This window comes from Ambystoma mexicanum, chromosome 5q (genome assembly GCF_040938575.1).
Source record: "Ambystoma mexicanum isolate Mex_15411 chromosome 5q, UKY_AmexF1_1, whole genome shotgun sequence".
Classification (NCBI taxonomy): domain Eukaryota; kingdom Metazoa; phylum Chordata; class Amphibia; order Caudata; family Ambystomatidae; genus Ambystoma; species Ambystoma mexicanum.
Genome location: NC_090933.1, coordinates 417091578 through 417105554, shown reverse-complemented (window position 1 = coordinate 417105554; position 13977 = coordinate 417091578). Strand labels below are relative to the sequence as shown.

Below are 13977 nucleotides of genomic sequence, written 5' to 3'. Positions count from 1 at the left end.
ATATACATTAGTGCAGCCGACAAAATACATGGTAGCCAAAATAGTGAAAAGACTGTTTTTAACAATTTTAACACATGTATAAAGTCACTCCAAGCTGATCAAGGTAACACATAAGAGACATAATATGTATTAGCCTCCTATACATTGAGCAGATTGATAAAGTGCCTGCAAAAATACATAGTTGCCACAATAGCACAGCGACTGTTTTAAACAATTTAAACGCATGTATAAAAACACTCCAAGCTGATCAATGTCACATATAAGAAGCACAGTGTGTATTGGCCTCCTATACATTGATTTAATTGATTAAATGCATCTAAGAAAATTAGTGTCACAGATATTTAGCTTAAATGCAATCAATTGGTAACGTGGCCCACTGTCTTTTCTGTTGGTGTTGGCTGTTGTCCTATGCAGGTGGCCCTACATTGGACCGCCTTACCCCCAACCCGGGATTACATGGTGGTGAAAACTAATGTGAAACGTTTTTTTCCCCCCGAAGAAAGTTCAAGCACTGAGAAGCTATAAAGAACTGAAACATGTCGGGATATGGTTGTTGTGAATCGACACTCTGTTCAAATGCATAGTGTATTGTAATTGTCATGTGTCTGTTGAATTTTATATGTTAATTGTGGTGTAATTTATCCCATTAGGTTGATGTTATACCCACCATGTTGGTCAAATCTTGGGTTATATTGTGTGTTTTAAATACGTTTTTTTAGTAGTGTTTTATTGTTTTTGAATTTGATCATTAAAATGGTCATATTTATGGAAGTTTGTTGCAAACCAAGTCCATTTTTTCAGGACCAATGTTTATAGGTCATCACTAAACATCTTCTGCTAGACAGATGAGCGATTTATCAGATTAAATGTTGTGTACCTCTTCTCCTTTGTGTATAAATACTTATGGTTAGCCCCGGACCGTGGAGTTGGGTTTCTAGTGGGGTTGTTGCTTACCTTATGTATAGTAAGAAGCTTTAATAGGGTTACATGTGATTTAATTGAATCCCAAAATAACTAATGCAAATGAAACCACTAATGCCAAAATAACAAATTCATTTTTTGTTGTTTTTGGGTGGTGAGGGGGGTCGCCCCAACTCCTGTTTTGTTTCCTAATACTTTTCCCCCACCTCCAAAACCACTATTCCCACTCCCAACCCAATTTTTAGTTGTTTCCTAAATTCGTTATTTGCGTTTTCGTTGTGTATTGGTTGTAATTGCATTAGTTATTTTGGGATTCCATATAATCGGTGCATACCTTTTTATTAGAACTGTCAATGTCTCAGAAGAACCTTCGGATAAACGTATTCCCTTGAGCAAAGCGTGTAGAGCTCTGGCGCCGGCTAAGTGTGCAGTACATAGGTTGGACAGTGCCACAGCTTCCTTCTAATTATCCCTGGGCCTTTAGAGCGAACGTGCACCAATATTCAGAGAATACAAAGTGGCATTCTAAAAATGTGGATAGAAATATATTGGGTTCGGTTTCAACCAGTCAGATGAGGCAAATAGTCAGTTTAGGAAAATAAATATCAATTTACACTTTTCAGCAAGCAGGTAATAAAGCTGAATAGCCATTTGTGTGTGCAACTGAATACTTACTATCCCCAGAATGGGTAGTGGCCGAGGCTGGCATCTGACCAGTGCACAAAGCCTCAGTCTTGTATTCATGAAACCCTGTGTCCACCTCAAGACTGTGGCAATCTTGGTAATGCGATCTCTCTTCCTCCTAGATGACACCTTTCATGGAATGAAGCCAATGAACAATGCCACCATTGGCTGCAATGAATCCGTGGAAGATGGAGGCTCTCCATGCAGTTGCCAGGATTGCACCATGGTCTGTGGCCCCAAGCCCAAGCCTCCTCCAACTCCTGCCCCATGGACCATCTTTGGCTTGGATGCCATGTCTGTCATCATGTGGATCTCTTATATGGCCTTTTTAATTCTGTTTTTTGGAGTAATCCTCATCGTCTGGTGTCACAGGTAAGCGGAACCTTCTTCATGGTGTGGAAGACCTTTTGATGATTAATAATGCATGCGTTTCTGAAGGCCGCATATCGGAGTTCATTCTGTAAATGTCGTTGGAAAATATTGGAGAAAAAGAGCAGAACTGATAGAATGCTGATTCAAATAGGTACAGTGAGAGAAAGCCCAGCTACCCGCTGGTGGTTAGTAGGAAGGGAAGGACAACTGTTCAAGGTTATTGCAACCAGAAAGGAGTCCAACCACAAAACAGTACATTTATTAAGTGTCATAAGGTGAACGACCCAGACGTCTCCCTCTAAAAGTTTGATTGTTACCCATTTCTAATTATACAATGAATACACGCTAGGATGGCTTACACTAAAGAGTAGGAACACGTGTGCGCTGAAGAGGTGGGAGCCCATAGTCCGACTGTGATGCTAGAAAATCCTTCCTCCGAGGGAAAATGGGCATCCGTAAAGGTGAAAAGCTCCTGCTGCAATAAGGAAAAGGAAAAACAAGCATTCGCAAAGCCAATAGATCTGGCTTTTACAGAGAGACCAACGTCTGAATGGAGTCTGAATTGCTTCTCGCAGTTGAGATTTGCTCTCATATGGTGTGCACAAAGCACTCTGTGTTACATTTCTCATACTTAATCCAGTTATGCTTTCCAAAAATAACCTGTGTGGCAGAGGCCAGGACAGTGAAAATGTATTCACACATACACCGCGTGGGTAGAGCATTGGCAGCAGAAATAAGTGCCCTTAACACACATTGCATTAGAGAGTTTGCGCACATACACACACTGGTCACATGGGTGGACTGAGAACCAAGAGGCCCTGGAAATAATGTTCAAAGTGGCCCCATATAACACATTTTCAGCAAGCCCAACCCTTTTCCTAGGGGAAAATTTGGAAAAGCCACACAAGAGGCCCAGGGTGCAGAGGCCTACCAGGAAATCTCCAGAGTTCCCTATAGGCCAATCCACCCCTGAATGTTCATCATGCACAGCAACTCTACAAGCTTTTGCCGCCTGCACACGTGCAGCGTGCATTGGCAGTAGCAGAGAAACCTCCGTGGCGGAGATACAGATGCAGAAAAAGATGCCTTCTATTTAGGTCAGAATCCACCTGTAAGTATGAATGACCGGAAGAGCTAAACGTGGTCCATACTCTCCATCCTAGCCTTGACCATTTCAGGCACGGCCTTGTTGCACCTACTCAGTGAAGTGCCGCACGATTCCCTGGGCATAGCCAGCAAGGCACCCACTTCGGAGCATATACGTTATCCCTTAAGGAGACAAACTGACACCAAATTGCATTTGCAAAGCCACCAGTTTTGAATTTTGAGTAGGCATGGGATAGGCATTTGCCTGGCGCGCTGCCTTAAGTATCACCTAGTCATAAGATGGTAACAGCTGGAAAATGGTGCGACCACCCCGGCATATAATGTCTTTGCCTGGCAAGTGCCTGTCTAGTACCTATATAGAAGCCCACACTGTTGGCTTTGCAAATGCTTGTTGTAGACGGGACTTCGGTGCAAGGAACAGCTGTGAGGAGATTATAAATCCAGTAGGTGAAGGCACTCATTAAGATATTTTTGTGTACACCAGGAGCTACTTTAAAGTGGAAATTAAGCGCTTAATTCTCAGAAGAATGCTTAAATGTAACAGTTGTAGGATCTAGTCAGCACAAAGCTTGTTAATTTGCAGTAGAGCTAGCTCAGAGTTCCCAGTAGGGTATGGTTTCAGTGGGGAGGAGCGGGTAGTTGGTGGGAAAAGCCATGGGGTTTAACATGACCATGGGTGGACATTGGATGGGGAAATGATCAAACACGCCCATAGCCTGTGTCCCCCTCCTCATATTCCGGGTCTCTCCTATCAGTATTCAAATGCAATAGTTTTGATTTACACCAACAGCCAAGGATTTCAATTAATTAGAACCACTGGATTTGCTCTGGTCAGACCTTCATATGAGTGTTTGCAAATCAGACTTGGCTTTTCTACTATGTAAGCAGCTCTGCCTGAAGGGACCACAAGGCATAAAAACTCCTGTGGTGGCTCGTGTTGGATTGCAGATAGGACATGGCCGGGCAGCTAAGATGGAAATGCACCTTCTGGTGGCACATGCAAGACTCATTTGCAGATGGCTAGTACTCTTCTGTAACGACACAAATAAACGAAAGGATTATTGGGTGGAAGGCTGCCCAGAGTAATGATGGTAGTTGTGATTATTTCAGCCTTGCGTTTATCACTTTTTAATTGTACTCCTAACCTAACCTTTTCAACAAGGGATGTGGGGGCGGGAGGGGGAGGTCACCTCTCGGCCTGTGGTGGCAGGCCAACCAGGGTCGATGTTAGAGCCAGTCCAACCCTGAGGGGGTGCAGTTGGGAGACTGGGGGGGGGGGGGGGAGTCACACAGTTCCTATCACCACTTTGTGCCATTGGAATTGAATATAGCTATATTTAATGGCCCTTCAGATCAATGTCTTTGTGATCATTACTAGGTCTCTGACTTGTGTTTGTTACCCTACATATTTTCAAAGTGAACCTAGTGTTTGCTTGAATTCATATCTGAGGAAATTAACTCTATTGTTGAACACTTAATAAAAAAAGAATTCATAAGGAAAGAAATGAATATAGATGTTCAACAAAAGGGGTGAAAGAGATTACCTCTGAGGGACTCCTTAATTCATAGCCAACAGATTTAGAAAGGAAAGAACCCAATTTAACAGCCTGGGTTCTTCCTGAAAGAAAGGAACAAAACCATTCCATGGCTGATTTTATAAATGCCTGCCCAAGGTCTCGATCAATAAGCAGACATTCATGGTCAGCCATATCAAATGCCTTGGAATGGTCCAGCATTGCAGGCAGAGAAGGAACATTTGCAAGTATATCATCCCAGACTGCTATAAGCAAGCTAGGAATGGGCTGAACACTGGACTTCAAGTAGTCAAGGATATTAAAGATGTCCACATTGTCCAATAGCTGATTATTAATAAAGATCTTTAAAACCTTAGTTCTCCAACAAAGGTCTGCAATAGGTGCTTTTAAAGAAAACCATTACTCCACCTACATATTATTTTTTTTTAAACCATGCTAGATTAATTCTCAAAAATGACCAAAGGGCCAGTTCCGTCTTGTAATGAACACATTCCTTCTTTCGGCCCACTTCCCCCCCGCCCCCCATACATGGGGGAGTGCCTATCGATTGGTGACTGGATCGGATAAGCACAGAAATGTGCGCTTCCCTCATTAAGAATTAGCATGCTAAGGCAAGCTGCATGCGCAGTGCATGGCCACACCCTGGTAAATGTCCTCCACGCTCTTTACCCCTTAGTACCTTTCTCTGCATCACTGGTCAGATGGCTGGCGCCGCTTTCTTTGTTTTGTTACGCTTCTTCCCAGCAAAATGTTTTTTGTTAATATTTTTTTTCCCCCGCTCAGCTTCTGCCACTTTTACGTGTATGTTGAATAAAGCAGGGCATTCTGAAAGGGCCAGATCTGACACAGCCAGCCATTATCCTCACGCGTCCAATCTGAGGCCACTGCGGAAGCGGTTACCGGTGCCTGCACCCAGGACCTTTTGCAGTCTGCCCCCAGACTTTGTTCTCTGTGAGGGCTCATAACGGGGCGCTGTCCAAGAGGGCAATATGCCTTGTACTTTGACTCATTCTGAGGGTCATACTGCACCAGTTTCTCTCTTTGCCCAAGTGTGCTCACAGGGCTGTGCGTGTGGCTGGTTCTGTGCACCAAATTCCTGAAGGTCCTGCTGCAACTGCTATGGTCTGCACAGTGCCTCAGCTGCATGTCATGATGGCTGATCATCTTTATTCAAATACTCCAAAGACCTAATGCGGGAGGTGATGTTGCCAGTTACACCTCAGCATAGTGCTAGTATGCCACTCCTCCAGAAGGAGACTCTATGGAGCCACCAGTACCAGCACCTTCGCTGGTGCCTCCTTTGCCACCGCTGTTGGCGCCGTGACCTCTGCTACATTATTTTCTCCCCTGCGCCACAGCTACTGCCTGCTTTGCTGGGGGATGACCCTGTGGATACAGATGTCTCCACTAAAGGCATGGAAGAATGACCTATGTTGGCACAGACCTTTCTTGACCGAATTCAAGGCCTAATGTAGTATTTGTGGATCCCTATGGTGGAAGTACCCCACACAGACAAATGGGTTCTGCCATCTCTGTGCTACCTTTTAAAGTCAACAGATACATTGGGAATACATCTTCAACCCGACTTGGTGTGGGAGGCAATCAAACTGTGGCACAAGCTGGCATTCGTTCCGCCAATGGCCAAAAAGGTGGACCTTCACTAAAGAGCGCTCCCCTGGGGAAAACTTTGCCTAATGGGGCACCTTCTCGCTCATTCGAAGTTAGTGGCAGGGGCTACTCTTTTTTTTGGAAAAGCTCAGACTTCATCTTCCTCTTCTCAAGGCTCTTTGGGGAGGGATGACTGTGTTTTGGACTCGGCTGGCAAGAAGTTCTACCCGAATGCCAACCTCAATCTTGGGCAGGTTAATGCAGAGGCAATAATGCTGTGGCCAACTTGAAGTTGTGCAAAGAGCTACAGGATTAGGACACCCGGCTTCCGCCAGAATACTAGTTGGGTTTCCACTCGGGCTTGGCTAAGGTTCGGCAAGTGGCCTAGTAGACCACCATCTCAGCACTGAGGCATGGGCATGAGGGCAGATCTCTGACAGGCTCTGCTGAGGGCCACCAAGATTTAGGCAGGCGTAGAAAACAAAAAATCTGGATTTGCCATTTGACGGGGTTCCCCAGTCCAGATACAGATGAGGAGCTTAACAAACGAACTTAGATGGCAAAATCATTAACATCCCTCGCTAAGGCTTCAGCTACACCCGGATTTTAAGGGCTGAAGAGACAGTCCTTTCCTTCTTATTAGACGGGAGGAATTCGGGGTTTTATGACTGATACAATTGGGCAGAAAGGTCTCCGAGTACTTCTTGCAAGAATCAACCTTGCCCCTACTTGAGAGGCTTCTTCTACCAGCCCTCCCCACACCGGATAAAAAAAAAAGTCCTCCAAATTATGTAGAATTAAATGTTAACCGCACCCTACTGGGGGCAGAGTCCATCACCAGTTGTGCAGTTGGAAATCTATAACCATCGCCTCCTCCTTAGTGCTTTCAGTGTTGAGCTGTGACTATCATATTTCCTTTGCCCCCTCTCTGTGATGTTCCGAGCACCTGCTTCAGGTGCATTCAAATGCTCCTGCTGATGAAAGCAATAGCAGTTTTCTGCTGTGGGGAGAGGTCTGGATTCTATTAAAGGTTCTTTGCCATCCCCAACAACAACAAGGAGGGCCTTTGCATGATTCTGGACCGCTCTTCTTTCAATCTTTTCTTAACCCAGGAAAAGTTCAAGATGAATGCCCTAGTATGCACGTCTTTGCATCTGTAAAGATGGATGGCTGTTGTGCACCTCCGGAGACCCCCTCATCAATGTTGAATATCATTCTCTGTTGGAGAGGACTATTTTCAATTCAAGGTCCTATGGTTCAGCCTCGGTTCTGCACCCACGGTCTTCACAATGCTGTTGGCCATGGGAGCAGCCTACCTTTGGTTGAGGGGGATAAACCTGTGCCCCGCTTTTAGACGATTTGTCGATCAGGACATTTTCGGCAGGTAGAGACAAAAGGCCATTCTCCAATACCTCTTGGATCTCCTTTTCAGCTTTGGGCATTCCTTCCACACAACAAAAAAAATCCATTCTTATTCCAAAACGGAGATTGGATTACATGGGATTCCCTAGCAAGGTGTGCTTCCAACAAAACAGCTAGTGACGGATGTCTTGGACACGGTACACTTCTTCCTAGCCCAAGACAAGACATCAGTGTGGTGGTTCTAACGCCTTCTGGGGCTCCTGGCATCCTGCCTTGTGGCAGTGCCCATGATGAGCCTTTATATGCGCCACACTGAATTTCACTTGGCGGTGCATTGGGACCAAAAGAGGGATCCACAGGAGAAACAGTAAAAGACTACGGAGTAAGTTAACGTGACATTTAATTATAATAATAAGTAGATGTGAACATTAGGGAGGAGAGAGATTGTACATCCTTCAGCCCGGGCTGGCAGCAGTTGATCTTCAACCAGTATTAAACATTCCATTTCCCTACGTAATGTCGCTGGCACGCTCCCGGCCTCTCATGCTGGCTTCTCGTGCTTCTCGTGCTCTCCTTCCTAGTAGTATGGATATTACACATCTCCCTTCCTTTATATACAATAATATGAAACACCAAAGGTGTCGACACTAGCCTATATACAACTTCACACAAAGTCCTCCATCCTTCTGGGCTTGCGAATTGTTCTCCCACTTCTGGGCTTGCGGGACATCTCGCGGATGCGACTGGGCAAGGAAATTACTTCAGACTTGTTGGATCTCATCTCTTGCACATTCTTCATCTCACATACAACATTCTGATCTTTCTTATTCTCTACTTCTTTGATCTACCTTCCTTCCCTCCGTTTGCTTCATCATTATACTACTTCTGCCCCCATCAGAATGTTTGTTGTCACCACATATCCATACTCTTTCCACATTCCAGATTCTGCCATCCTCAGTTCTGACAGAGTTTTTGCATGCTTCCAACACTCTGATGGGCTTGGACCATTTACAGGGACCCTCTCTGAGCACAGGGGGTAAATTAATTCTTACAATTTTTCCTACCACAGTACTTTCATCATACTTGCCCATGGGTCTTTTCTCATCATAAACATTTTTGTTTCTCATTTGCGTATTTCTTATATTTTCACACACCAACCCAAAGTCTTTGACTCTATTGTTCTCATTGCCTAACCACATAGGCGCTAATTTGGTGTGCGCCTTTCTACCCCAACTTAACTCAAACGGGGAAAGACCCGTAGTCGAATGGGGTGTGAATCGATGTGCAACAATTCTCTCCTTAACTACTCTTTCCCAATCCATGCCGTTAGACCATGCCAATCTAATGGTCTGTTTCAACACTTTGTTAAAGCGCTCCACAGTACCATTTGTTTGAGGATGGTAAATGGCACTCCTTTTATGTAATATGGAATATTTTTTGCAAAATTCTTTCATATCTTTAGACCTAAATTGAGTACCATTATCTGTCATAATGCTACTCGGGTAACCTTCACTCTCACATATTTCAGATAAGAATTTGATCACTGTATTACTTGTGATTTTGGGTGCAATAAGTACTTCAACCCACCTGGTGAGAAGGTCAATTACTACTAGACAGTATGTTTGTACACCAGCACTGCACACTGGGCCTAACACATCCATTCCCACATCCTTCCATGCCTTATCCGGTATTTCAGTTACAACCATCGTTTGTTTTACTCCCACACAACCTTTATCATTATTGTTGCAAAGGATACAATCCCTAATATGTCTCTCAATTTGCAGGTCACAACCTGGCCACCAGTAGTCATTTCTTATGCGTTGTTTGGTTTTCACCATCCCTTGGTGGCCCTCATGACCTAATTCCGTGACTCTTCTTCTCAGGCTGGTAGGCGGGATTATCTTGTCTCCTCTCATAACTATGTCTCTATGTATATGTAATTCATCAGCAATAGGCCAATATTCTGAGAGATTGGCTTTCTCAAACAACGCTTTGTTCCATGGAGTTTGACTGCATATCAATCCTTTAAGATTGTCCATATCACTGTCACTTTTTATGGCATCACTCCATTCCGTCTTTGAAATAGAAGTGGACTCAATATTAAGAACATTTTCAGTATCGTCATCCTCATCTGTAGTTTCTGATATATTAGTCAAACGTGACAAACAATCGGCTGTAATGTTTTTTGTACCTGGAACATATCTTACATTACAATTATATTCCTGAAGGAGTATCACCCATCTTCTAATCCTTTTGGATACTTTGTCCAATCCCTTGGACATAATAACATGAACCAACGGTTTGTGGTCAGTCCGGAACTCCACTTCACGACCCCAAATAAAGCTTCTGAACTTTTCTGCCGACCACTTAATTGCCAAAGCTTCCTTTTCTATTGCTGCATACGATTTTTCAGCACCCTTAAGAATTCTTGAAGCGAATGCGATTACCATCTCTCGCCCTTCATGTTCCTGAGTGACGACAGCTCCTAATCCAACGTTGCTGGCATCTGTGGTAATTCTGACTTTCTTATCACTAATGAAATTTTTTAACGCTGGAGCCTTATCAATTGCATTATTGATAAATTCAAATTCTTCCTCACATTCGTTGTTCCAATTAAAATTCTTCTTCTTATTGGCTTCACGTAAAGGAACAGTATGTACAGCAAAATCACGAACAAACTGAGTAGTATTCTGCCATACCTAAAAATGTACGTACTTCTTCTTTATTACTTGGTCTGGGCATATTCTTTATTGCATTGACCAATTGTTCTTTTGGAGATATTCCTTCGGCTGATATCTTATGCCCTAAATATTCAATTTCAGAACGGTCAATTTTGCATTTCTCTTTGCTTAATGTCATTCCTGCTCCACAAAGTTTACCATACACATATTTCAATCTTTCATCATGATGTTTTTTACTATTTGCATAAATCAAAATATCATCTTGGAAACGTATCACTCCTGGCACTCTTTCAAATAGCTTATTCATAATCTTCTGAAAGACGGATGCTGCTGACACGAGACCGAACGGCATCCTCCTAAATTGGTATAATCCATCCGGTGTAATAAATGCCGTAAGATGTTTCGATTTCTCGTGTAACTTGACTTGATGGTAAGCTGACGTAAGATCAAGAGTGGAGAAATGACTTGAAGGTCCAATGGTAGATATAAGCTCTTGAATATTGGGCAGGGGATGCCTATCTGGTATGATACATTTATTGAGTTCTCTCAAATCAATGCAAATTCGTAATTTTCCTGATTTCTTCCTGAGAACTACCAATGGTGACACCCATTCACTAGCGTTTATGCTTTCAATTATGCCTTGACTTTCATGAGTTTAATCTCTCTCCTGACTTCATCTCTCATGGATATAGGAATGTTCCTTAATTTCTGTACAACAGGCGTATGATTGGATTTAAGTTTTATCTCATGCACATATCCCTGAAGACATCCGATCCCTTCACGAAACACTTTTGTCATGACATCTTGAGAAGTGTAATTCTTCACTTCAGGACTATTTTTCCGTTTATTCATTTCATCCTGAACAACAAACACATTCTTCAGCAACGGAATCAATTTTCACTTTTAATTTGCTTTGATGTGTCCAGCTTAATAGGGGAGTTTGACCTGAGTCGGTGATGTAGATCTTTCCATTGGCTCTTCTTCCTTTAAATTTCAAATTTCCCCAAAACCATCCTATGGTATCTATTTTTACACCACCATATGCCCTGGGTTTAATATCTGTCTCATGTAGATATTCATGCCTTTTTTTTATCCCATAGCTGTTGTGGTACTAATGTATACTTCGCTCCTGTATCAATCATGTCAATTTCAACACCATCAAGATGAACTTTAGCCTTGGGACTGTCTAATACTTTTTCATCTTCATCATCCATGACCACAAAGACATTCTTCACCTTCATCTTGATCACTGCGGTCACTACTTGAATTCCCACCAATCCAGTTGGTAGACATGCTGCGAAATCTGCAACACTTGGAATAATGTCCCTTTCCTTTGCAACTACTACATATGATCTTCAATGCTGGGCATTCGGGATCGTCTGCCCAATGATTAGCACTGTCGCATCTGTAACATCTGCCTTGACGTTTCTTCCTTGAGTTGATATTGGAATTTTCCTTCCTGCCATAATTGCTTGGAATGTTTTTCTGATTAAGTTTGAGCTTCCCTCTTTCCAGTGATGATTGATGTGACTTATTGTACTCTTTCTTCTTTATTCTGGAGTTGGTCACCATAGCTATGGATTCTTTTTCATCAGCATTCTCACATGTTAATTTAGCAAGTTTCAGACTGCTTGCTTCCAATTTGACAGATTTCATCTTGTTCTCCAGTTCTTTCACACATTCCTCAGTGTGCTCTACTTCTTTTGCTACCCTAATCACAACATCTAATGAAGGATCATTTTCCGACCATAGCTTCTCTCTTACTTTAGTACTTCTGCATTCCAACATGAATTGGTGCTTAGCCTTTCATCTAATTGTTCATTGAAGTTACAGGTTTTGGCAAGTTTATGTAAAGCAGTCACATATTTTTCAACACTTTCTCCCTCCTCCTGTGTTCTTTTGCCAAACTTGTACCTCTCTAGAATAATACTCATTTTTTTTCAGTGTTTGTTTATTTTCTTTACTGTGCGTTCATACTCATTAATATTTACATCTTCATCAGCAGTAAGTTCTGGTAAGGATTCATATTTTTCCTGACCAGCAGGTCCTAAACAGTGCAAAAATAATGATTTTCTCTTGTCAGCACTGCAATTTGGTCCACACACTACACCTGCATAATGTTCAAAGGATCGTATCCATCTTTTCCAAGGAATGATGGGTTCATCTGTATCAGGCATAAACAATGCTGGAGGAGGCACACTACTAAATGCCATCGCTGCCCACTGGATATGATATTTAATCCACCAATAGTTAATGTGGTTTAATATGATGCCCACCAGAGTGCTGGAGCTATACTAAATTAATGCAGGATGAAACTCCTCAGCAAATATAACATAGTACACTGATTGTTTGACTAAGTTGTGTCCTTAAATGTACATTTACATCGCTCCATATATTAATATTGTTTTTAAATGCTTTGACATCCAATTTACTTGGGAAAACAGCGTTGTTTCCTTAACAATAACAACAGTTCCTGAATAAGATGAGCACCACACATGTGACAAGTCCGAAACGCCTGCAGCACCTTCCTTTCTCAACGTTGTTTGGTTTATGCAGACAAAATGGTGTGTATGTCCCTTTAAGAGTAAGGCATTCAACACGCATGCGTGTGGAAATCGAGGAAGTAAATGGACGTAATTGAAAAGGATTTCACGGAGCTCAGGTGGAGTCACGGCAACCCAACACAACATAAAGCTACTCCGTATGTGTAACAATATTAACAACGTTACCGTTAGACAATTTGGGCCGCTGCAACGTTCGGGCCTGAGCGGAGCAGCCTGTTATGTCAGCTGGATGGTGTAAAACAGAATCCTCGTCGCCATTTGAAGTGTCCGGCGGAGAAACAGTAAAAGACTACGGAGTAAGTTAACGTGACATTTAATTATAATAATAAGTAGATGTGAACATTAGGGAGGAGGGAGATTGTACATCCTTCAGCCCGGGCTGGCAGCAGTTGATCTTCAACCAGTATTAAACATTCCATTTCCCTACGTAATGTCGCTGGCACGCTCCCGGCCTCTCATGCTGGCTTCTCGTGCTTCTCGTGCTCTCCTTCCTAGTAGTATGGGTATTACACCTATTTGTATCCTAGGTTGGCTCAGGATTGATATACTCCGGTGGTCAGACAGTAAGAACCTCCTAGTGCGACCCTCTTCGCCCGCCTCCCCCACCCTTCCATGATCCTCCACACTTGTTAACAATTGCGGCAAACTCTTTTCTCTCAGACTGCTGAGTCCCCATGGGGGATTTGCAGATTCAGTAAATGTGGAGTCTGCTGGAGGCAGTAGAACACATTAATTATATGGAACTGAAGGCAGTCTTTCTGGCTCTTCATTCTTTCCTGCCGGTTCTAAAAGGATCCAGTCACGATCCTCCTGGACAATGTTGTGACCATGTTTTATCTAAACCAAAAGGAGGCACAAAGTCAACCAAATTGTGCACTCACAGTACCAAATTAATGGAACATGCTCCACAAAACAATATTTGGTTGCGTGCCGACCAGCTGTCAGGAAAGGAGGCAAGAGATTCTTTTCCAGGATACCAATTTGACTGTATTGCTTTGCAACAGTTAACAAATGCCAACAGTATGCCTGCTGGAGGGAAGAGGGGGCAGTTTGCTGGGGGAATGCACTGTCTATCTCTTCAGACAACCGTCAGCGTATGCATGTCCCTCTCTTCCTCTGAGTCCCAAAATACTACAGGAGTTG

The 13977-nt window shown here is 43.0% G+C and overlaps 1 protein-coding gene across 1 annotated transcript in view; it reads left to right on the top strand.

The window, feature by feature from the left end:
* NPC1 (NPC intracellular cholesterol transporter 1) overlaps window positions 1-13977 on the top strand; it is an 847233-nt gene that overhangs the window by 379905 nt on the left and 453351 nt on the right. The window contains exon 6 of the mRNA XM_069620902.1: window positions 1728-1977. Within this exon, the coding sequence (XP_069477003.1) occupies window positions 1728-1977 (250 nt within the window). The remainder of the gene's footprint in view (window positions 1-1727; window positions 1978-13977) is intronic.